This window comes from Thunnus thynnus, chromosome 17 (genome assembly GCF_963924715.1).
Source record: "Thunnus thynnus chromosome 17, fThuThy2.1, whole genome shotgun sequence".
Classification (NCBI taxonomy): domain Eukaryota; kingdom Metazoa; phylum Chordata; class Actinopteri; order Scombriformes; family Scombridae; genus Thunnus; species Thunnus thynnus.
In genome coordinates this window covers 27,269,060-27,291,601 of record NC_089533.1, presented here as the reverse complement: position 1 = coordinate 27,291,601, position 22,542 = coordinate 27,269,060, and the positions used below count along the sequence as shown (strand labels likewise).

Below are 22,542 nucleotides of genomic sequence, written 5' to 3'. Positions count from 1 at the left end.
TGCATTTCATGCATAGTGTCCAGACGGAGCGTAATTTAACGGTTTTATATAATTCTGGCTTGACAGCAGCCATAGACACACGGACCAGATATACGGACGGACTGTTCATTTTGCATATTGCATATAAACAAGACAATTTATTTAGAAGGGGCAATCTATTAAATAGAGAGAGGGAGACTGAAAGAGACTGAGAGAGAGAGAGAGAGAGAGAGGCCCGCGTGCAGGATTGATTTACGCTCCATTACGCTTTATCAGGCTGGAAGAAAAAGTCCGGCCAATCAGTTTGCGCCTCGCGCACATACTCTACAAACCCCCGCGCACTGTGCGAAGCTGTCACACTTTGTTTCGCTATAGTGAGCTAGTTGTTTGGAAGGAAGGGGGCTAGTGCAGAGAGAGAGAGAGAGAGAGAGTGAGAGAGAGAGAGAGAGAGAGAGAGAGAGAGAGTGTGTGTGAGAGAGAGAGAGAGCGAGAGAGAGAGAGAGAGAGAGAGAGAGAGAGAGGAAGGGAGGGGGCAAGCTAGTAAAGGACAGAAGAGAGAAAGAGAGAGAGAGGGAAAGAGAGAAAAATCTCGTAATGTCTCTCTTCTTCTTCTCCATTTAGTGAACTCGCGGCGTTTCGCAGATAATGTCCGAGAATGTCCATTTCTGGGACTTTGAGCAACTATTACGTGGACTCCATCATAAGTCACGACAGCGATGAACTCTCCACCCCGGCTCGCTTTCCCAGCGTCCAGTATTCCAGCTCGAGCTCCGCCGCTGCAGCGAGTGGAAGGCAGCCCGGCGGCGCGGCGCACGCGGAGCATCCCCATCCTGATTCATACCCATCTTGCAGCTTCCAGCCGAAGCCTCCAGTCTTCTCGTCGTCCTGGAGTCCATTCAGTCCGCACCACGGTGCCAGCGGCCTCCCTACTGTCTACCACCCGTACATCCCAGCTCAGCACGTGCCCGCCGCGGACACAAGGTACCTCCGCTCATGGCTGGACTGCGCGCCGCGCGGCTCCGAATCTGTCCCGGGGCAGGGCCAGACGGGGCAGGTCAAGCTGGAGCCGCAGCTCGGTCATCTCGGAGGGGAGATCCCACCCAAAATCGGCGGACAGCACCAACACGAGACCACCACGTATATCTTGGAGTCGACGTCCACGGCGGCGCGCGAGCTAAGCCTCCACCCAGCCGCCATCCCGGGCGCAGGTTTCGAAGAAAGTAAGGACATTTGTGAAGGGAGTGAGGACAAAGACGGCCTGGATCAAAGTAAGTTATTAAAGCAGGAAATAGCGCGCGGGAGAGGGAGCGAGAGAGCGGAGAGAGAGAGATTGTAAATGCTTTTAATGCCGCCATAAAACAAGAACAAAGAGCCGGGGAGCCAAAGTGCCCCCACCTCCTGCTCTCTAAGTTTACTGTGATATTTAGCTCGTCTCATCCTTGTGTTACATACTGATCCTGTAGGAACGGTACACAGAAAAATGATAAATAACCATGACTTCACCTTGAGCCGTCCGCTGTGTATAAAGTTTCCCCCAGTTTTCTAATGTGACACAAGACTTCAAATAGCAAGGGGTGGACGCACTAGCATGAACAACTTAGAATATCATTTAATCCATTCAATAATACACATAGAATCAGTCTTTTACTTAAAAATCAAATTAACAAAATATGAACACCTGTCACAGCCATGTAAGCATGACATCGTCACAAAGAGCTATTGTATTAGATTTCTTTGTATTAAGGTGATGCTGTTATTGCATCTCCATGTGACAGTTTGAAAGTAAGCGAACTGAAAGTTCTCGTGGTGGTTAGTTTGGATTACCTGGCAAAAGCCCAACTAAATTTATAAAGCTGTGTGTATGAATAAATCCTTCTATGAATATATTACAGTGACTTGTGAAAACCTGTAAAGTTACAGTAACTCGGAAGGAGCAGAACTAAAATATGAAAAACTGAGGCAAAAAACAAGAAACTCCTAGTCAGGTTTTTCACCTTTTCTAATCTGCTGCTTTTACCTCAAATATATATATATATATCAGTGTGGCAGTATTTAGAGAACGTTTCAGAGTTTGGGTAACCTCTTTGGATTTCTTAGTGATTGCCAGGGCATGCGCAGTTCTGCCTGTGGTCGATGCTTCAGATTTGTCTTTTTTACTGCAGGTATATTATAGGTCTTAGGGCTCTCACTCTCTCTTTCTCTCTCTCACACACCCTCACTTTCACACATAGCCTTGTGTCTGCGCTCCACTGCGTTTTAACGCTCCTCATGTCAGTCAGAATGTAACAAGGCCGCCTGGTCGCCCGGTCCAAACTGTGAAAATCTCTCTGGAGCTGGATTCTGTATTTACAGAAGATGCCCTGTGTATAGACCTGTAGGCTCCTTATTCTACTGCACTGTGTAGAGTTTATATGCTCTAATCACCAGTTAATACAGATCTCCAGTGTGGAGAAATCGAGCTGCAGAGCTTTATTGGACATGTTGGATTATAAGCGATAGTAAGCAGTCATATAATAAGGTGTCGCTGTATAGCCTGCTGTGTCGTGTAGTTACGCTTCTGGGAGGCCAGTCAGTCGGTTTTCTGCGTTGCTTTTACATGAATTCTGCAGCCAACAACGTTTCATCATCTCCCATAGAGACATGTGCGTATTTCTCGAGGGGAGTGAGGCTCTATTGTCTTATTTCTGTTGAAATATCCTCACTCTTCTGTAGTTGTAAACATAAGAACAAGGATAAACCAGTTTATTGTTTCCGTCCTCCAACCCTCAACAATCTCTCCTGCTCATCAGCTGAACATATCCTCTGTAGGCATGTCTTCCTCTAAAAATCATAAAAATCATAAAAGGAGCGAGGCCGTCCATCATTGGCCCGGCGGCTCGGAGCCGCAGAGCAGGCTAGATTAGTTCTCAATAGACCAAAGGCCTCATAACTCAGCCTGCAGCATGGACTAACTCTGCTGTACGGGACGCAGCGCCGCTCACATCTGAGGACGAGCTCTCCGGACTCTAAAAGCATGTACAAATCTACAGAAGATGATAAATCACACAGAGGCTTCTGATGGTGTTTTAGTGTGGACAAGCGAGAAGATGCGTGGAAAACAAAATAATTAAACTTTGTCTTTCCATTTCGGCATCTTTTTGCCAACATTACACATTATATGAATCACCTAAAAGATATTATTTTGTGAGTTTATATTTAGGACACTGGATACCAGCGTTTTTAAAGCTGGGGGAGGTATGACGAACTTTTAGCGTTTATTATGATTATTTTCAGATTTTTAACAAATTAACATCCATTATATAAATTCAACGAAACGCACTGCAACCTTCAAAGTCATCGCTTATAAAATGCATACTTTCAGCTAGCTGCTTCTTAAAAAAAAATCTTTAATAAGTAATTTGTTTTTACACCAGACACAACTGTTTTCATGTTATTATAGTCTGCAGCCTGCCGGTCATACAGTCGCTTGTGAGTTACTATTTTATTCTTCTGCTCTCTGTAATAATAATAATATTGTCATGAAATCGCAATCATCTTGATATAAAGCCGTCGAGGGTTTGACCAGTATAACATGGGTTTGTTCTATTTTTCTATCATCACTCGCACTAACAACAACATTTAATCCATCATTTGCTGGCGGGGTTGGCTCACTTTTAGCAGTCTGCCGCTCTTTTCATTTTTGACTTATTTTGGGTGGGACAGAGAAATGCTCCCTGGAAAGAGATTCATTCTATTTTATTTTTTATGCATTTTTCTAAACCGAGCCTGGATATGAACGGACTCTTTTTTTTCTCCTTCCTCTAATCCCGCCGGATAAATCTTATTTCTGCCACAAGAGTCTGAGCCATCCGTCTGAGCGCGTGACAGTCAGATCTGTGTACGTGCATTGTGTGTGCGCGCGTGTGCGTGAGACAGAGGGAGAGATGGAGGGAGGCCTCCACCCCCGCATCAGCCTTTTCACAAGAAGAAATACAAATTACAAATACCGCACACACTCACATACACACAGTTTATTACTGCACTGGCACTTAACACACACTTCTCTCTCTCTCTCTCTCTCTCTCTCTCTCTCTCTCTCTCTCTCTCTCTCTCACACACACACACACACACACACACACACACACACACACACACACACACACATGCTTGGATGCACACTCAGGCACCTTATTACAGCATCTGAGCATGCTATCCATCAGAGCAGAGGGCTGGTTAAGGGCTGGATGGAGCCCAGCAGCCTCCAGTCTGAATTATTAGACTTTCCGCTGTGTGTCCCAGTCTGGCTCGGTGGTGGTGAAGGCCAGTCTGTAATGGATTCAGTGTTCAAATGGGCAAAACTGAGAATCGTCTCAATAATAAAAGGAAAAAAAAAAGTTTCTCTCTAAGCTGTTTCAGAGCATCAGCAGTTTCTCTTGTGGATTGTTTTTTTTATGTGTCTGTATTCCAGTGGGTCAGTGTGGCAGGTAGTGGGAGTTGCACCATCCAGCAAGTGAAGCCTGACTCTATTGTTCACATGGCAGCCATTTTGAACTCTGTTGATGCAAAAATCTACGTATTTCTCTTTGCAGGCTAAACTGAATGGTTACCAAATAAGCAAGCAATGTAAATGTTAAATGATGAGTTGATTAATGCAACCCCTGGCTAGTATAACCAGATTCAACTTCTTTCCTGTGTGTATATGAGTGTTGTTTGGACTTATCAGAACATTGTGATTCATTACAAAGGTTGTAGCTGATTGGCATTGGCAGTTGGTGCTTCCCTGCAGTGTTAGGATAGGTTGGCAGAATTGTACTTTTTTTTTCCAAACAATTTGCTTTTGATATTACAAATGGCAGCCGTATTTTCCATCACATATCTACAAATGTGTAGTCTTATATCTATTGTCATGAACTTGTCCTCACAGCTGCCTGTAGCTCTTTTGCCCTGGTTAAAGGAGTAGTTTGACATTTTAAGAAATACACTTATTAGCTTTCTTGCTTAGAGTTAAATGAGAGGATTGATAGCACTCTCATCTTTGTGTAGTAAATATGTAGCTATTGCCAGAAGCTGGTTAGCTTAGCTAATTTATTTCATGTTTATTTATTTGTTGGGGACAGATACAGTATACATAGAGAATTGCACAGTAATTATCCAATACAGTGCATCACAGCATTTATAATTACTGCTGATTTCTAATGCCCGTCCCTAGAAGGGCCTTTAAAATAACAGACATAAAACATGGTCACAGACAACAGAGTACTTTTGTTGACCTTATAGGAACAGCAGTACGACTTGCCGGCAGACACATATATACACATACAGACACACACACACACACACACACACACATATATATATATATATATGTACGTATATATGTATATATGTATATATGTACATTGATATATAGATACATATATACCCCCCAAAATTTGAAAATGTGACAATTTTGGTCTGTTTTGAGTTCAGTTGGCAGCACATTTCCATGTGTCCTTTATAGAAAAGGACGTCTGGCCAAAGAGGTATTCCGGTTCAATGCTTCACAGTTCCCTGCAGTGGTATTCCTAGTGGACAATCCAAAGGCTTGTAATGGTTGCACCATGTCGCAGACAGCCTGGCCAGCCTAGACATGTAAATACTTGCGGATAAGATTGGCATCTGCAAATTCAGTGTAGTTGTCAAAACTTAGCATGTTAAGGGCTCCCAGGATGTGACAGTGGTGTGATTTTACTGGCCTTTTGTTCAATATTTTCATTGCATGATTGTAATACCCCTAAAGCTTATTAATTAACACATTATATCTGGTTTGTTTCAATATACCTTAACACTTCCAAAAAAAAACGAGTAACACTTGTGGTATCTAACACTCAGCAAGAAAAGGAAAACGGATGTTTCCCAAAATGCTGAAATAAGATTTACTTGGTTGAGGTTTCAGTAGGGTTTTAGTCTTGGTTTTGCTCAGTTTAAAGTCAGAAAAACAGCCTCCTTGTGTCCACATTTGAATCATTTTGAGTTAAATGTATTATAGGCTACAAATTACAGCTCTTCCTTTTAACACACGTACAAAGTTACTGTGGTGTCAGCCATGTGGAAATCTGTGATTTCAATGCATGACAATGTAAATGAAGATTGAGAACAGAAAACAACACTAGTGTAACAATAACTTTCAACAAGTCCTCCAAATTACATGACCACATGGGTCATTTGTACCTACACTCTAGAATGACCCATTGGAGTGCAACACACTGCTTTACAAAAAAGGACAATAATATGCCGCTTTCCAAAACGGTTACAAATTACTGTTAAAAAATGATTATGTTTTATGGTGTGACAATGCTGTGGCATAAGGTCTGGCTAGGTAGGCAAAAAAAAAACCCCACTTGGTTAGGGTTATGAAAAGATCATGGTTTTGGGTTAAAATGATCACTTGGTTAAAAGTGGCGACTGTCGTTGTCATTGCGACAGTAAACACCATGTTACGTTTTTTAAAAAAATTTCCCAACTTGCAGTTGAAAACGTGACACTCGCGGTTGGAAACGGGAAGAGAACAGTGGACTCCTGCAGCTTTTGCTGCCTTTTGCCATCTAGCTAACTATCTAGCTATCCGCCCAACCCATGTTCTCCTCGTAAGGAAGTTGATGTCATCTGAACTGCATCACTCCCCCAGGTCATAATTACTATGGCCGCTAGATGGCGTCTGTCACTCAAACGTAACTATAGGTCATTTTTGGTGACTGCATTTATGTCCTATAGTGTCATTTTTCTTGGGAGGACAGGCTCTGGTGTTCTGAAAATTTTAGATGCATCTTTGTTGCCTTGGTCACCATGGACATACTTACATACTCTGCCACCCATGAATGTCATAATATGCTGCCACACTGGGCTTTATATTGTCTCAAAGTCATATTTTGTCTCCATTAGACGTGTTCACACGAGAGTCCTGACAGTGCCTTTTCAACAGTGGCCAAATTCCTGCTTGGACTTTATGCGCTGTTAGCGTGCTGAACATTACAGTATGGCAGAATTCTTGGAAGTCCTCACCACTGTTTGATAATAAGACGGAATTTTGGACAGTTAGTCGGTGCTTCAGGAGTTCTGAAAGCAAACAAGTTGGTACCTCTAATGTGTTGCCAGAAAGCAAAACATTCCTGACAGAATGCAATGTTTATCCTCAACACTCAAAATCAAAAGCCTTCCACTTAAAAACTTGTAAATTCGATTAAATGAGGGCATTGTGAAGATGAAATTCTGAGATCAATAGCTTGGTTTGAAAGCAGGATGTGGCAACAGGAGATAAGGGGTCAAATATAGTGAACTGTTCACCTGGAGTCTCATAAACCAGTCTGACGCACTTTTCAGTAGTCTGCATGATGTACTGTATCTTGGCATGTAACAGCAGGACATATCTGGGCCAGATTTTTACCTCCCCAGGTATTCAAAATAGCTGCTCTGTGAATAACATCAGTGGAAGCCTACCTTTCAAAACATCACATCCAGTTAAATCCAGCATCCAGCTACAGATTCTCTTTGTGTTACTGGTGCTGGGCGGCCATCCAGAATAAACTACAAGATTACACTTCAGCCTTTGTGCTGCTGCTGCTGCTGCTGCCACTGCTGCTGCCGGGCAGAGCGAGAGAAAGTTATTACCCCCGAAGTTTATTAAGTTATAACGCTGGGTGAACAACCCCATTAATTGGCGTGTTGCTGTTGGTGGCTGGGTGAGATGGGGTGTAAGGGTTGGCGTGGGTGGGGGTGGTGTCGGGGGGGGAGATATAATACGACTTCGGGAAATGTAATAATGTGCCTTTGGGATATATGTGGGGTCAATTTCTGGAACTATTAGGGTGAAATTGCAAGGGGAGGTAGCAAGAGAGAGAAAGAGACGGCATGTGATATTAGTCTTAGGCGATTCGGTCACTGTTTCCATGCAAGCAGCATTCATCACTGTGGACACACACACATACACACAAAGACAAAGGCTCACATTGGCCAACAATTTAACACATCATGCTGCAGGGCCATAGGCTACAGCAGACAGCTTTATGGGAATATCACTATTTTCATCTATGTGTCTGTCCATGTCACATCCACGCCAGACATTGCATCTGCAACCACATAGACATAGCCTAGAGATAGAACTTAAAGTTAAGACTATACAAGCAGATATATTCTCTATTTCTGTTGTCATCCTTACTGTTTTCTCACCCCTTGGAGAAAAAGACAGAGCTATCTACGCTGTCCACCACAACTCATGGCCCTCTTCCACCACCCCTAACACTCCCCCCTCTGCCGGTCCGTCATCCTGGGTGACAGCCATGGTCGCGGCACAGCTCGGAGGGTAATGAATGGTCTTGGAGGTGATTATACACTCGGGGAATGCAAAGCACCCACTTTACCGTGTGACAAAAGCACCGTACACCCTCACCCCACCCTACCCTCCATCCTCTCCTCACCTCTTTACCAGGCATTATTTTGCTCTGAGATGAAATCGATCCCCTACATGCTGGCCATGTTGGAGGAAATTGATTCCAGAGGGTATTAAGGACGTATTTACTGATGATAGCCGCTAACTAACTCGGCTTATGGGAATTAGACAGGGAGGAGCTATTTTCTGTCAGATCAACACAGGGACAGAGGCTGGCTGATGCAGCATACATCATTGGAAGCCATCTTGGCCCTGCAGTCTTGTGTCTGTATCTAATATGTTGAGTTTATACCACCAAACCAACAAGAAATGCTCTGTCAAAGAATTCAGATGCCTTGACTCGCTCTCAGCCATTACGTCCACTATGTACTGTACATATTCTGCAAAAAGTACCAGATAAAAAGTCATGGTTCTACTTTTATGAAACATTACAAAAGTACAAAACAACAACAACAACAACAACAACAAAACAAACAAACAAAAAAAACCCAAACCAAAACAAAACAAAACAAAAAATGGTCACATTATTAAATTTTTCTGGGTGGTGCTGCTTTCATCATGGGGTTGCTCACATTTAGAAACCACTCTAATTGAGCTCATACAGTCTGGATGTTTTTGTATGTTTTAAACAGGAAATGTTTATCTTTTTGTACAAATTATGATTATGTCCTTACTTATCTTTTCCCATTATTTCAGATGGGACTTCTTGTTTTGTGCAGAGTTCTCTCTTCTATAAAAAACTGCAAACAAAGAGGCAGTTATCTGGTGATAACTGTATGTGGAATTTTCTCCTTAATTTCTGGAACTGGAATGCTGTGTCAGTTGGAATTTGGTGAGCAGATAGCTCATTGAGCAGTTGATTAGATTTTGGTGATGAATCTGATCTTCTTTCATAGCGATCATGTCTTGCTCACATGTTCATTTACGTAGATGTGCTGCTTTTTGTCAGAAAATCAAACCTGGAAGACAGATGGTAGACAGACATGAACCACTAACGAAGCTGATTCATTGATGAGGAACTGTTCAGGTTTGAGGTCTGTTTCTGCTTTTAGAACATGGATTCCAAACAGGTTGCTTAATATTTGCTCTCTGTCACTGACAAAACAGGAAAGAATAAAAAGCAAAAAAAAAAAAAAACAAGCAAAAAAAACTACAATATAAACTAAGGACTTAGATTTAGATTTTCTGTATTGATTCATTGTATCCAACTCTTGCTTGTTTAGGCTGGCAGGAATTAAAGAAGCCCTGCCAGAGAAAGCAAAAATAGTAGATGAAATGTTTTAAATGACTAAAATAAAAATACACATGGCAAGCCCTAATTATGAGATACTGGATCAAATGTAAAACAAATCCCAATTCCCTTACTATCTCAACATTATGACTTACTATCTCATAATTTCACTTGAAATGTTGAAATGTGACTTTTAGGACAAAATTTTGACTTATGGGCTTCCATGAAGAATAAAAGCGGCACACATGCATGTAAGCCATTATAATATAGAGGATAATCCGATCAAACATAAAGCTAATACAGTTTTCTGCTCATGTTGCCACACAAAAACAGTTCTTTGTCCACAAAGTGGAGAAAAAAAAATGAATTGCTATGGATGTCATTTGCAGTTTTGTGAATTGGGTTGGCATCATAGCAAGTATGATTGTCACAGCAGTAAAATATTACCAGTGAAATTGAAGACAGACAGAGCCTCCACCCAAACTGGCAACATTCGTTTGGAAAAAGACTGGGTCCTCAGGGAAGGAAACACATATTCTAATTCTCCCTGCTTGGCGTCAAAAGGCGCTGAAGCCCATGACATGTGAGTGATAAGATCATCCCTTCTGCCATTTAAGGAGGGAAGACTGTGGTTTGCGTTTCACATTTGAACAGAAAATCTCCTTTATAACCCCTTGCCCTGCAGACCTGATCTGCTCCTGGCTGTGCATGCGACGATAAATCTAGTTTCTTTGCGATTAGACTGCAACAAGGAGAAGCTTTTTGGCTCTAGGGTTGCCCTAACTGATTTAGATGGAGCTTATATTCCAAAATTCACCCTAATGGTTAGACTGCCTGCGCACTGTGTTTCTTTCAGCCTGACTTCCATTGCCTTTGGAAGGCTTTAACAAAAACAGACAATGACTCTACATAAACCAACTTCTTTAAAGACTATAAATTCAGAGTGGAATCCCCTTTTGGAGTCACATTTGGCTTGGAACTGCACAGCTGACTGAGGTGGTGTCATTGATTAAATGCAAAGAAGGAACAGCATCTTTAAAGGCAATAACACCAGTGGGCTCTTGGTTTCTGCTTTGCACGATAGTCCTCACTGCTTTACATCATTGTAGATAGTCTTTAAGGTTTTATAATACATTTTTCACTTGTCTTAGCTGGTTATATTAACTAATGAGTAGTAAACACATTCAAAGTAGAGCCACTTCCAATTGGAAGGCAGCAAATCAAAGCTTTATCTATGTGAATTTCATTTCTTTTTCCATGTCACAGACTATAGAGAGCCTGTGAAAGAGTCTGTTTGTCGGCTTGACTGAGTTGTGATTGACAGGAGGCAGAGCTTTGCGTAACCACAGGGAATGATTGCTCTTGGTTAAAGGTTTTATTTAGAGGAGTAAAAGCAGAATTGAAGCAGAAGCAGCGCTGCCTCTCACAGAATGTGTTTTATAGTTGTTTCTATATTCATCTTCCTGATATTTGTGATTTGTTTCACTCGATATATTGAGATTGTAGATACCTAGCTAAATTAAATACAGTGTTAAAGTGATGGAAACGGTCAAAATGAGCAAAGGGCCTTTTCTGTTTCATGGTGTTGTCCTTTAGAGGAGCCTTAGTGCCGTGAGAGTCTCAGCAAGCTGCCTCATAGTTGAGATGCCTCGGTGCTTTGCAGAGGCGAAAAGCAGATAGCTCTCAGCCCTAAACCAGACCCATGCGTCCCAAACAAGAAGTCTCTGCTAATTACATCGGTCTGAAAGCCATAAAGCGGAGTGGGTGGTGTGGCGGAGAGGGGAGGGGAGGGAGAAGTTTGGGTGGCCTGGCAAACAAGACCAATATGAAAAGAAAATAAGAGACAGAGATGAAAAAAATATCAAGACGATAATTCAGAATTTTCTTGAAAATAAAGAACATCCAATTTAAGAGTATCTATATTTATGTATTACAACGTTGTTATTTACTACTTTCAACACAAGTTTCCACAATGAGAGAAAAGGTTTCTTTTTTTTTTCTTTTTGTTTCTCAAGCGCCTTGCAACTTGTGGCAGTTCTGATGTGACGAGCTGGATGTCATCAGAAATCCTTCAGTCTATCACTTTAAGTTTCTTAATGGCGTTGTCTGCATAGCTTTGCAAAAAACAACTATTGGTATAAAGAGCATCTGCCTATTTATTAGTTAATCCCTGTATTTATTTAAGAGAAAACGCGTTGTGCTGCTCACTAGAACATGTCCAAACGAGTCCAGTCCATTCTATTGTGTGAAATGTCTAAAAAAGAAAGCATATTGAATCTCTGTAAGCTTAATGAAAGACGAAGGGTGCACACAACACAAGAAATATTTTCTCCTCTAATCCCATCAGGGCCATAAATTTCCCGCTGCTTATTAATTTTGGAGCAATCACAAGTGACGCAGTGACAGCGTGTTTAGCTGCAATGTGATCATCACGCAAAAAAAGCAGTATTAGGCCTGTAAAACATCTTCCCTGATGTGTTTCTATTTGTTTGCTGTCATCACGAAGGGACAATTTTCTGCTCCCGTTTTTTGGTTACAAACACACACACACACACAGTACCGTACAACCGAACCTCTGAATGACCTTGCTTAAATTCTGTTATCATTCATATATTGCTAATATTACCTTCAGGATTATCATCGTCTATTTATTCACTGAAGGTCACCTTCGAACAGAAACCGCCTGAAAGAAGTCAGATATCTCCCTGCCTTCCATTACTATAGATGAATATACGGTATGTAATTAACTCTGGCCGTCAGTTACTGGCCACTTTAAATTGAGTCATTGCTTTTCTTATTAGACGGTTGCTTCAATTGGGAATTAAACTGGTGTATTTTTGCCAGGTCCGAATCGGTTCTTAAAGCTGGTTCCGTTTAGTACGCATCGAATCAAGTTCTAAACTCATATAATGAGTTAAATATTAAAACATACAGGTCATTAAGCATTCTCGGGGCCACACTGTGTTTTATCCATTTTTTTTCATGTTACTCCGCGTGTTTAATCTGCATGTTGAGGTGATCCGTTCATTTTCTTCCTCGTGGATGGAAGCTGCAGGGTGTCTGTCTTCCACGTGGTGTCAAATAAAACAACCATGGATCTACTTGTGTCAAAAATGCGCCCCTGTTGACACCATAAACCCAGTTTACGCACTAAAGTGTCAATTGCAGAGTCAGGTGTTTTCGAACAAAGGGTTTATGCAACTTTTACGCACGGGGAGACTTTGGCGTTTAGATGATGTTTTGCAGGTTTTTTTTATTTTTATTTGAATGTTACAGAGAATAGAGCGTGATAAATAGTATGCGAGCATTTATCTAATTAATCGTCTTCCTTTGCTTGTTTTTTTTTCTCTTCCTCCAGATGACCCCTCGGCCAACTGGCTGCATGCGCGCTCATCCCGGAAGAAGCGGTGTCCATACACCAAATACCAGACGCTAGAGCTGGAGAAGGAGTTCCTGTTCAACATGTACCTCACGCGGGACCGGCGGCATGAGGTGGCGCGCGCGCTGAACCTGACAGAGCGGCAAGTGAAGATCTGGTTCCAAAACCGGAGGATGAAAATGAAGAAACAGAGCAAGGACCAACCCAAGGACTAGCGGGACTGGCGCTTGCGTGCACACACACATATATTCAGACGCACATGCACGCACGCTCGCTCACACCATGTATCCAACATTAAGTCCTCCATTTCTTATGTCTACAACACAAAATTGCCTTCCCATGAACTGCAAACATATAAGTACACACACACACACACACACACACACACACACACACACACACACACACACACACACACACACACACAACACACACATCTGCTGTTTTCAATTTGTTTTAACCTTCAGGCACTACCACGTGAGCTTCTTTCCAATCACGCAAATCTATACAACTGATCAATGGCTTTATTGATCGCTAACAGGCGCTGAGGAAGCCTCCACATTAACACTGAAGTCTGATGTTTAGTAAGATGGAAGGAGGCCGGAACTTTGGATTCATTTGAGTCTGTGGTCATGGAGGACGATGGTTAAAAACTCACAGAACAATAACAATCCCTCCTGGACTTCATCTCCTTTAAATGGGTCGGACTCCATATGAAACTGCGGATTGGACTATTTGTTTGATGAACTGATAGCTCTTGTTCGTCCTACGTCTTCATATTTTCATATTAGGCTATTTATTAGGCTATGATATTAGGCAACATAATTAAAGGGGAAGAAAAGCAGCAAACCGCCAAGTGATGCTACATCTGGATGAAGGGAGGGGGCAGAGAGAGAAAGGTTTTTTCTTTTTTCTCAAGCACTACACTTCCTTTTATTAGTTATTTATTGTTCCGTCGCTGACACCGGAGGCGCGCGGAGGTGCTGAAACCGGTGTTTCACTTGGCCATTAATAAGTACGAGGAGCTGCGCGCACACACACACACACACGGTGGTGTCCATCCTTCTTTTCCTTCTTCTCCTTATTTTTTTGTTTGTCTCATTGCTTGCAGAATTTGATTAGAAAGCGCCTGATATTCGGCGTTGATACCAACAACACGGCGCCGTTTGTTTCCCGGTTGTCGGGCTAAGTAATGAGCAGATACCGATGAGGGAGGAGGGAGAGGCGTGTTGCCCGACTCAGCAACCGAGGATCCGATTAGGCTTCTGTCGATATTGTGGATCCCCGCCCTTCAGTTTCTTCTCCGGATGCTTTATGCACTGCGGCGGCGGCTCATCTGGCGGCCTGTATCGGCTATCTATAGTCGTCCCCTCCGCCTCACATGAGCCTTGAGTCTATCTGAGAAGAAGCACAGCATCACACTGCAGAAAGCACCAGATGTTTTTTTTTTATTTATTATTATTTTTATTTTTTTTTATCGCATCCACCCTTCTTTGAAATAGGGTTGAAGCAGCGGGTGAATCCGAGTTTTCTCGATATGAACATCCTCTAGTAGATTAATCAGAGGAACACACGCTGGTGGTTTCTTCTCTAATTCTGACCTTGTATGCTTTGGCACCACACACTCACACACATCATTAAGACACTTGTAGAGGATTCTGGAGGCTTCTTAATTAGACTGGACAATATAAATCACTTATGGCTGCTAATTCTTTTAGGTTAGCAACTATTTGCAGTAGATTCTAGTTCGCACACGCGTGGAGCACTAACAAAAAACCTCTCGGTCACAATCTTCCAATCTTTTTTTTTTTTTTCAACGTCGTTCTTGTGTTGCATTTTAAGAAAGAAACAGCTCTATTTTTATACATACAGTATCTTGTGTATTATCTGCTATGCAAGGCGGGTTTCTCTCTCATTTCAGGAAATATGGACGGCGTGCGCAATGGCGGTTCCCAAACAAACCTGCGACTGAAGAAGAAGCGTAACAGACGTTTACAGACAAATTTTTAAAGCCCTAAACAGGGTTTTTATTTTCCTGCAAATATCTATGACTTCTATTATATCAAGAGATTCAATAGAACACTTAAGATTTATTTCCGTGTGAGATGTTTGAGCAATACATTTAATAGCTCTCAGTATTATCCGGTTAGACTTCAGTTTATGCAGAATTTTATTGATCTAAGTGTTAAAGTATGAAGAGGCCATGTTAGGAGGCCGGCATGCTACTATGGCATTATTTGAAGTGTTGGCGTAGTTAAATGGCGTCCGATGGCAGTTTTATGGACGGATCGTAAACAACACATTGGCTTTACAGCGTTTATGTGTGTGTGTGTGTGTGTGTGTGTGTGTGTGTGTGTGTGTGGGTGGGTGTGGGTGTGTGTGTGTGTGTGTGTGTGTGTGTGTGTGTGGGTGTGTGTGTGTGGGTGCGGGTGTGGGTGTGGGTGTGTGTGTGTGTGGTTGGACTTTGCGGCTTGCAGCTGCTTGTGCACCAGACATACCTAGATATTTCACACAGACACACACACACACACACACGCGCGGGTATTGCCAATGCCTAGAGTTTAGTTTCTTTTTTAATTTACACGCAGACATGAACGGGTTTACAAGCAGCCTTTTCTTCTTGCATAGTATGATTCAAGTCTTAAAGAGAGAAGCGCTACAAGTTGTTGATACGCAGCATCAAATCTATTTACGAGTAAAAATGTTTACATGGTTTGCGCATGCCTCAAGTCACTCGTCTATTTGAAGACGTTGTTTCGTCGTTTAGCTCTTTGTGTGTAAAATCTGTCGGAGGGGAATGCTTACTGAAAAATTAAAAAAAAAATCAATAGAAGTTTCTTGATAGGAAATATTTCTAATTTATTGTATATAAAGTGAGTAACCTCGTCTTTCTTATCGGAATGAGTTAAATATGCTGAATTGTTTTGTCTTCTCGGGACATGCATCTTACTGTAATATAGATGATTTCTCTTTATGTCTGTCATGTTCCTTAGATTCTGTTTTCCATGTTGTTGTGCCGACTGTCTGAATGATATGTTCTGATGTCAGTCCGATGAGCTTTTTGTGTCTCTTTGTGTTTTTTTTTTTTTTTTGTTTGTTTTTTTTTCTGCGATGATTTGTTTGATGGTGAACAGTGATGAGTTGGACTCTGCTGATGGAGCCTAAATGCCGCTAAGTATTGGGACAGAGCTGATGAAACGATTTGAAATGAAGCAACGCTTCTACATAAATTATAATTTTTATTTGTAATTATTGCATCTGACCCTTTTTAATATGACCCCCCCCCCCCCCCCCCTCCCCTCCCCTCGCGACCTGTCCCAGTATTTACTCGTTTGACTGGAGGAAGGAAGTTTCTGGAGTATTTTGCTGCTGATAGATATGAACGGGGTCCCACAAATATTTGTTTTATTTCTTTTTTTTAAATTTTCCCTCCGCTTTTTAACGAGACAAATTTAAGCCATGTGACCACAGTAAAGGCTTTATGAACGAGCAGCCAAACTCCAGTCACTCTGTTCCTCTCCTTCATGTGAAGTGTTCCAGTCCCTTCTTGTATGTTTTACTCTCTTCTTTCTTCTGTGTTGTCTCTTGTTTCTCTGTGCGATGGCACTGCTGATGCTGAATTCCTATTAAAGAAGAGACTTTACATTACAACCATGCTTCGTTTGATTGCATTGCACACTTTGAATTGAATGCAAGCTTATCTGGGAGAAATGGTGGTGATGTCGCTGCTCTCTGTTGTAAATGCGATAGGAAAGACGAGCAGCCTTCCTTTCGGTTTCTTCTTTTCATACTTCTCCAGATTTAATTTGGTGTCTGTGGGAAGAGAGAAAGAAAGAGACAGAGAGGAGGGGGGGTTGGGGTTGGGGTGGGGGGTGGGGGGGGGGAGCGGATGAGCCAGCATGTGTTTAAAATATGTGTCTCTTCAGTTGCACACTGAAGCTTAAAGGAGAGGGGCGTCTGTTTGGCTGCAACACCAAAAGACTGTCATAAACCCATATACCCCCCCCATCCACCCACCACCACAACCGCCACACAAACACACACACACACGCACAGATGATGATTGCATTCATTAGAAGCGTCGTCATCCGTCCATTAAGAGCTTGTGAAGGCCGCTGCGGTTCCTGCGTTTGTCTCTGCACCAAATGACTGATAGACGCAGAGTCTGATGAGGGCTGCAGGGTCTCTATTTCCTCACTTATAACAGTGCTTGGAGTTGTAGAAGTACAAGTAGTAAAAGTTACCTTTTTTGTTGCTGTTCATGCAGAAGACACAGAAGTTGTGTCTCACTGTTAGTAAATCAATCGTACCAAAGTAATGCTTGTGACATTAGTTATTCTAGTAATTATAGTATTTAGTTAGCATCATTCGCAAATACTGTATGTAGAGTCAAATGATTTGATGATCAACATCAGCTATAGTTGTGGTTGGAGGCAGGGCCGTAGCCAGAAATACTGAGGTCATGAGTCCAAATTCCCCCAGCGCAACTCTAACCCTAAGACATGTTTTGTTAGTTATCAAAAAAGTCTGCAACGTTTGTTTTTTCTTTGATAATTATGTTATTTTTTCAATGTTGCAAAAACATTTTTATCAGAGTATTTTATCTTCTTTTATTTTAGTTTTTTTCCCTCTAAATATTTAGAGATATCAGTATCACTGCAATCAGCTAAGGGAATGATCCATGGGTTATTTTGGTTGTAATTGTAGAATGTAATAAAATCCCCCCTAAACCTTCCTGAGGACATGACCTCAGTTCCAGATCCAGCCCTGGCTGCAGGAAAGGTGACAGCAGTGGCTGTTTGGCTTCCATGTAGGAGGCCAGCAATCTCAGTGTTGCGATATGAATGCAGCACCGCTTCTATTATGCTAAAACAAAGCAAGAAATACCAGTAGGAAGAGTAGTAATATAGTGGTAACAGTGGCCCTAACAGCAGTCTTGGTAACATTTTAAACATTTATATACACACTACAAGCAGTCTAAAGCAAAGTGTTTACTATTTATAACTCCAGAATACCAAGCATTCATAACTGGTGTATAAATAGTTAATACATGTTGATAACACAGAGGATGATGTGTTCTATGCAGCTTTACAGCGTGTTATAGAACATTTATTAACTGTCTATACATATGTACAAATCAATCACAGTCAAATATGATTAAAAGTTTGAGGACAAATATCATATATATGACTACAATATGTTGTTATTTTATGCTATCGTGCAGTCATTAAATGTTTATATAATTAGGAATGCATAATAGCAGCAGTTACAGTTGTTCACATGTACATTAGTAAACACTGTAAAATGTCTTTATATCTGCTTAGATTATAGTGTGTTATAAAGCATGTATTAACTACCAGTTATGACTCTATTTGAAGAAATATAAAAGAGGAGTATACGTTGATAAACACAAAAAATCGTCTATCGTCTTACAACTAATATTGCTTTATTATATATTGCTTATAAATGCTGAAATGGATTGTTTGAATAAAGTGTTCCCGTTGTCTCAGTGACTGCATGTGTAGTAGTAGCGAGATTAACAAACAAACTGCGCTGACAGTGAAAGCAGCACGCAGTCTCGGTGTAGAAGGAGTACAACTATGATGGTGAACAAAGTCTCAGCACAGCCTCTCCGACTAATCCTGCTCTGCTCGACCCAACCAATGAGGCCTCAGGATTTGAGCAGATTTAGGCTCCGGCCCCAACAAAGCCATCCCATAAACCATCTGTGGACTGGACGGCGGATGATTGTGATACTTCTCTGAGGTCTAGCAGGGTCGGAGCTTCATTAAATCCAGAAGCCCTGCGCTCTGCAAGCTGCTTCACCCAAAAACGTGTGTGTGTATGTGTATGTGTGTGTGTGTGTGTGTGTGTGTGTGTGTGTGTGTGTGTGTGTGTGTGTGTGTGTGTGTGTGTGTGTGTGTGTGAGCGGTGGAGGGTTTTTCTGTGACACATGGCACAGTAAATCTAAGAGAATGCAGCCTCACACAACAACACACATTCACATCAGGTTAATGCAAGGATGAGTTTGGGGTTATGGAGGCAGACTGAGAGAATCAGCGGAGAGACATCATGGTCACATCTAAAGCAGGTCAGAATCAGAGCAGCAGTACTTCTGATTATGACTGAAGCTTGCAGTGATTCTACATGTAGTAAAGTATCGCTGTAATACCAAGGAAAACATTTATACACCAGAACAACCATCTCTCATGTGCAGGCAGGAAGATTAGATAAATTTATAAGAAATAGAACCTGCTTTGATATTCCTTTTATTGCTAATTTATCTATAAAATAATTTCATATTATTGTCTGTCTTTGTAATATGATCTGGTTCTGGGCTCCGACACAAACCTGGATATGGAGGAATTCCTTCTCTATTTAGTCTGTTTCTAATAAAATTCCTGCAGTGTGCAGCCCACTGGTCTGGAGTCAGTTGTTGGGGGTAGTTATGTTGCTGAAATTGTCACGCAAACACCAACACACGAACCAACGCACCCTAACCCCCCCACCCACCACCCCCACCTCCCTTTCTCTGTAACTTATCCCAACTGTGAAGTAGTGGAAAATATCCAGATTGGCTCATTGTGCAGTGATTTAGCTGTGCAGGCCTTATCATTGCAGTGATATTTTCAGAAACTAAATGGGCTGCAAACCACGTGCTGTTGCTGCAAAATTCATATTTCAACCCAGGCGAACATGGCCAATCCAATATGTCTTCACTTTATCCTCTCATATTAAAACAGATAATAACCCACTTCACTGACAGACTCTGGGTGTGCTGGGTGGATGTTCGAGCGCAGCAGGCTCAGAGCAGCTCTCCCCTGTCCCCCACACTGAATGAGCTGTTTTACACAGCAGAGCGTCTATAATTCATCAAGCAGCAGAGAATATCATTCATATTCATAAATTTCCTAAAAGAGAGTTATGGTCCCGCTGATACAAACGGCTGTATGGATCAGATCACATCAGCCATTCTGGACTCATTAACAGTCAGAAGGCAAGCCAAATGCTGCTGGCTGCTCTGCACATGTTACAGCTGCCTCCGACTGGGCAGAAAAATAATGATAATAACACCAAATACAGAAATAATAGCAGTATGCGCACCATGTAACATGTTACAGCTGCCTCTGATTGGGCAGGAAAGAAGTGACATTAGATATAATATTGTTAACAATATGTGCAGGAATACAACAATAGAAAGGAAAACACGTCACAGTTGCCTTGCTGACGAAAAACAGACAAAATAATAGCGTGAAATATTTAACGGTGCGTGTCACAGATCTGTCTCATCTGCTCCAGAAAAACATGACAAATATGAAAATAATGATTAGAGAAACTCTTAACTTAAAGTTCACTTAATTGCTTATTCAGGGACTTTTAACCATATTCCACGGTCTTCTTCAGAAGACTGTAAGACACAACAAACAAAGAAAAGTTAGTTAGTGGACCCTCACTTAGGTTTTTTTTTTCTTTCAATTTTTTAAAAGTTTTTAAAGTTTTAAAGTAAAAATAAAATAAATAATGCACGCTCTAGAAAAGTGTGAAAAACTTACTGTAATATTAAGATAATATTTATAAATATTTTTAACAATTATTTATAATTATAAATTAAATAATCATATTATATCATGTATAATAAATATATCATTTAATAGAATTTGGACGTCTTTGATAAGAATGAATAAAATAAAAAGGTAAACCCCTAACTGAAAAATAACAATACAAAAAAAATCCCCATATACCATATAATAATAATAATAATAATAATAATAATAATAATAATAATAATAATAAGAAGAAGAAGAAGAAGAAGAAGAAGAAGAAGAAGAAGAAGAAGAAGAAGAAAACCAATAGTAATAATAATAATAATAATAATAATAATAATAATAATAATAATAATAGTAATAATAATAATACATTTCTGTTACTTAGACACTGCAATAAACTCCAACAACAAACCAACAAGTACCCTCTAACTACTATTAGTTACCGACTAAAGTCTGAAATGAAGATTTCAACTTGCACCACACAGTCTCATGTTATTTGTTTGGCATGGAGTTCGCCCCTGTTGGCCCATAACTTTGACAACAGTTAAGGCAGCAGCACATACACACAGCACATCGCTCCGTTTCTTCCAAATGATTCACGTCCATATGCATTTACAGTAGTTATGTTTCTCAGACAGGTTTGATTTCTTGCAGCGAGTCGCCCGGTGGAGCTTCACAGGAAGGATGAGACTTCCTGCACTTATTTCTTGTGTAACTGCAAAACCACAAGTGGACTCCCCTGGTCAGAACAAGCCGTCAGGGTTTGTTTCATTTGTTTTATTTTATTTTGCTTAGAAAAAAATCTGATAGTATTCCTCCCTTTGGACCAATAAAGCTGCAGCAGCTTTCTCTCCTCCTCTTCTTCTTTCTCACGTCAGTTGTTTTGCAGACTTCCTATTTTCAAACACGGAAACAAACAGCACGAGAGGAGCAGGATGTGCTGCACGCACCGGGGGTCTCGAGCTCACGGGTTAAAAAAAAAAAATAAAAAAAGGAGGAGGGGGGGTGGATGTGATGAGGGATGCGGGAGCGGATGCGTGCGGATTGGAAGAAGCCGCCGCCGACTGTCGTAAAAACAGCAAAGAGGAAGACGGAAAGAAGAGGAGAGAGAAAGAGAATTCAATGCGGTGCGGCGCAATAAAAGAATATGACGGCAATAAAAGTTTATAGCGTATAAATTTCTGAAGGTTAAGAACTAAACGGCTGTAAAGCAAACACGCCGAGAGAAAAGAGAAGGGGGGAGCGAGGAGAGACGCGCGGAGAGAGGAAATATTAGAGGAAAAGTTTCAAATCCCCCCGCTTGATAATTTATTTGGAGGTTATGATGGGATGGATAGGAGCAGGAGACAGGGCGGGAGAGAGCAAATATTAGTGTAAAGGCTTCTAGATATTGGACTTCCTAGACGGGAGAGAGGCTGTGCAGTGATGGAGAGGCCTGAATATACTGAATATACAAGGAAAGAACAGGATTTTGTATTAAGAGACAGAAAAGGAGACAGCAGCGTGATTCTCTTTCTGTTTTGTGCTGCTTGTGTTGCAGCAGCATTGAAGGATGGACGAGTCTCCTTCCTCCTCCTCCTCCTCCTCCTACTACTCCTCCTCCTCCTCCTCTTCTTTTCAGCTTTGGGAGTTTTATGGTTTTGTAGCCGTTTGGCTCTGTGGGGGTATTTTTGCAGCCTGGTTGTGTGTGTGTGTGTGTGTGTGTGTGTGTGTGTGTGTGTGTGTGTGTGTGTGTGTGTGTTGTCTCCTGTCCGACCTCCCTTTGTCTCACTCAGATGCATCCTTACAGCCGGCCATAATCACCCCCCACCCCTCCCTACTCCACCCGAAAAAAAACAACCAAAAGCACACCCAGACAACAGCCCCGACAGACAGGGTGTGCTGTGGCCGGCTCCCAGGCTCCTTTTCCGGCCTAGAGGGCACGGCGGGGCCCGGGCTGGGGCTTCACAGCAGGAGGGGGGAGGGGGGGGGGGGGGGGGGGGGGGGGGGGCAGAGAAATTTC

The 22,542-nt window shown here is 41.7% G+C and overlaps 1 protein-coding gene across 1 annotated transcript; it reads left to right on the top strand.

Annotated features, from left to right (window-relative positions):
• The first annotated feature begins 258 nt into the window (after nt 1–258).
• Nucleotides 259–16,644, top strand: hoxb9a (homeobox B9a). Its single transcript, XM_067616517.1, has 2 exons — nt 259–1,247; nt 12,973–16,644. Exons 1-2 carry the CDS (start codon nt 635–637, stop codon nt 13,206–13,208), a joined length of 849 nt encoding a protein of 282 aa, XP_067472618.1. The 5' UTR covers nt 259–634; the 3' UTR covers nt 13,209–16,644.
• Nucleotides 16,645–22,542: the final 5,898 nt, after the last annotated feature.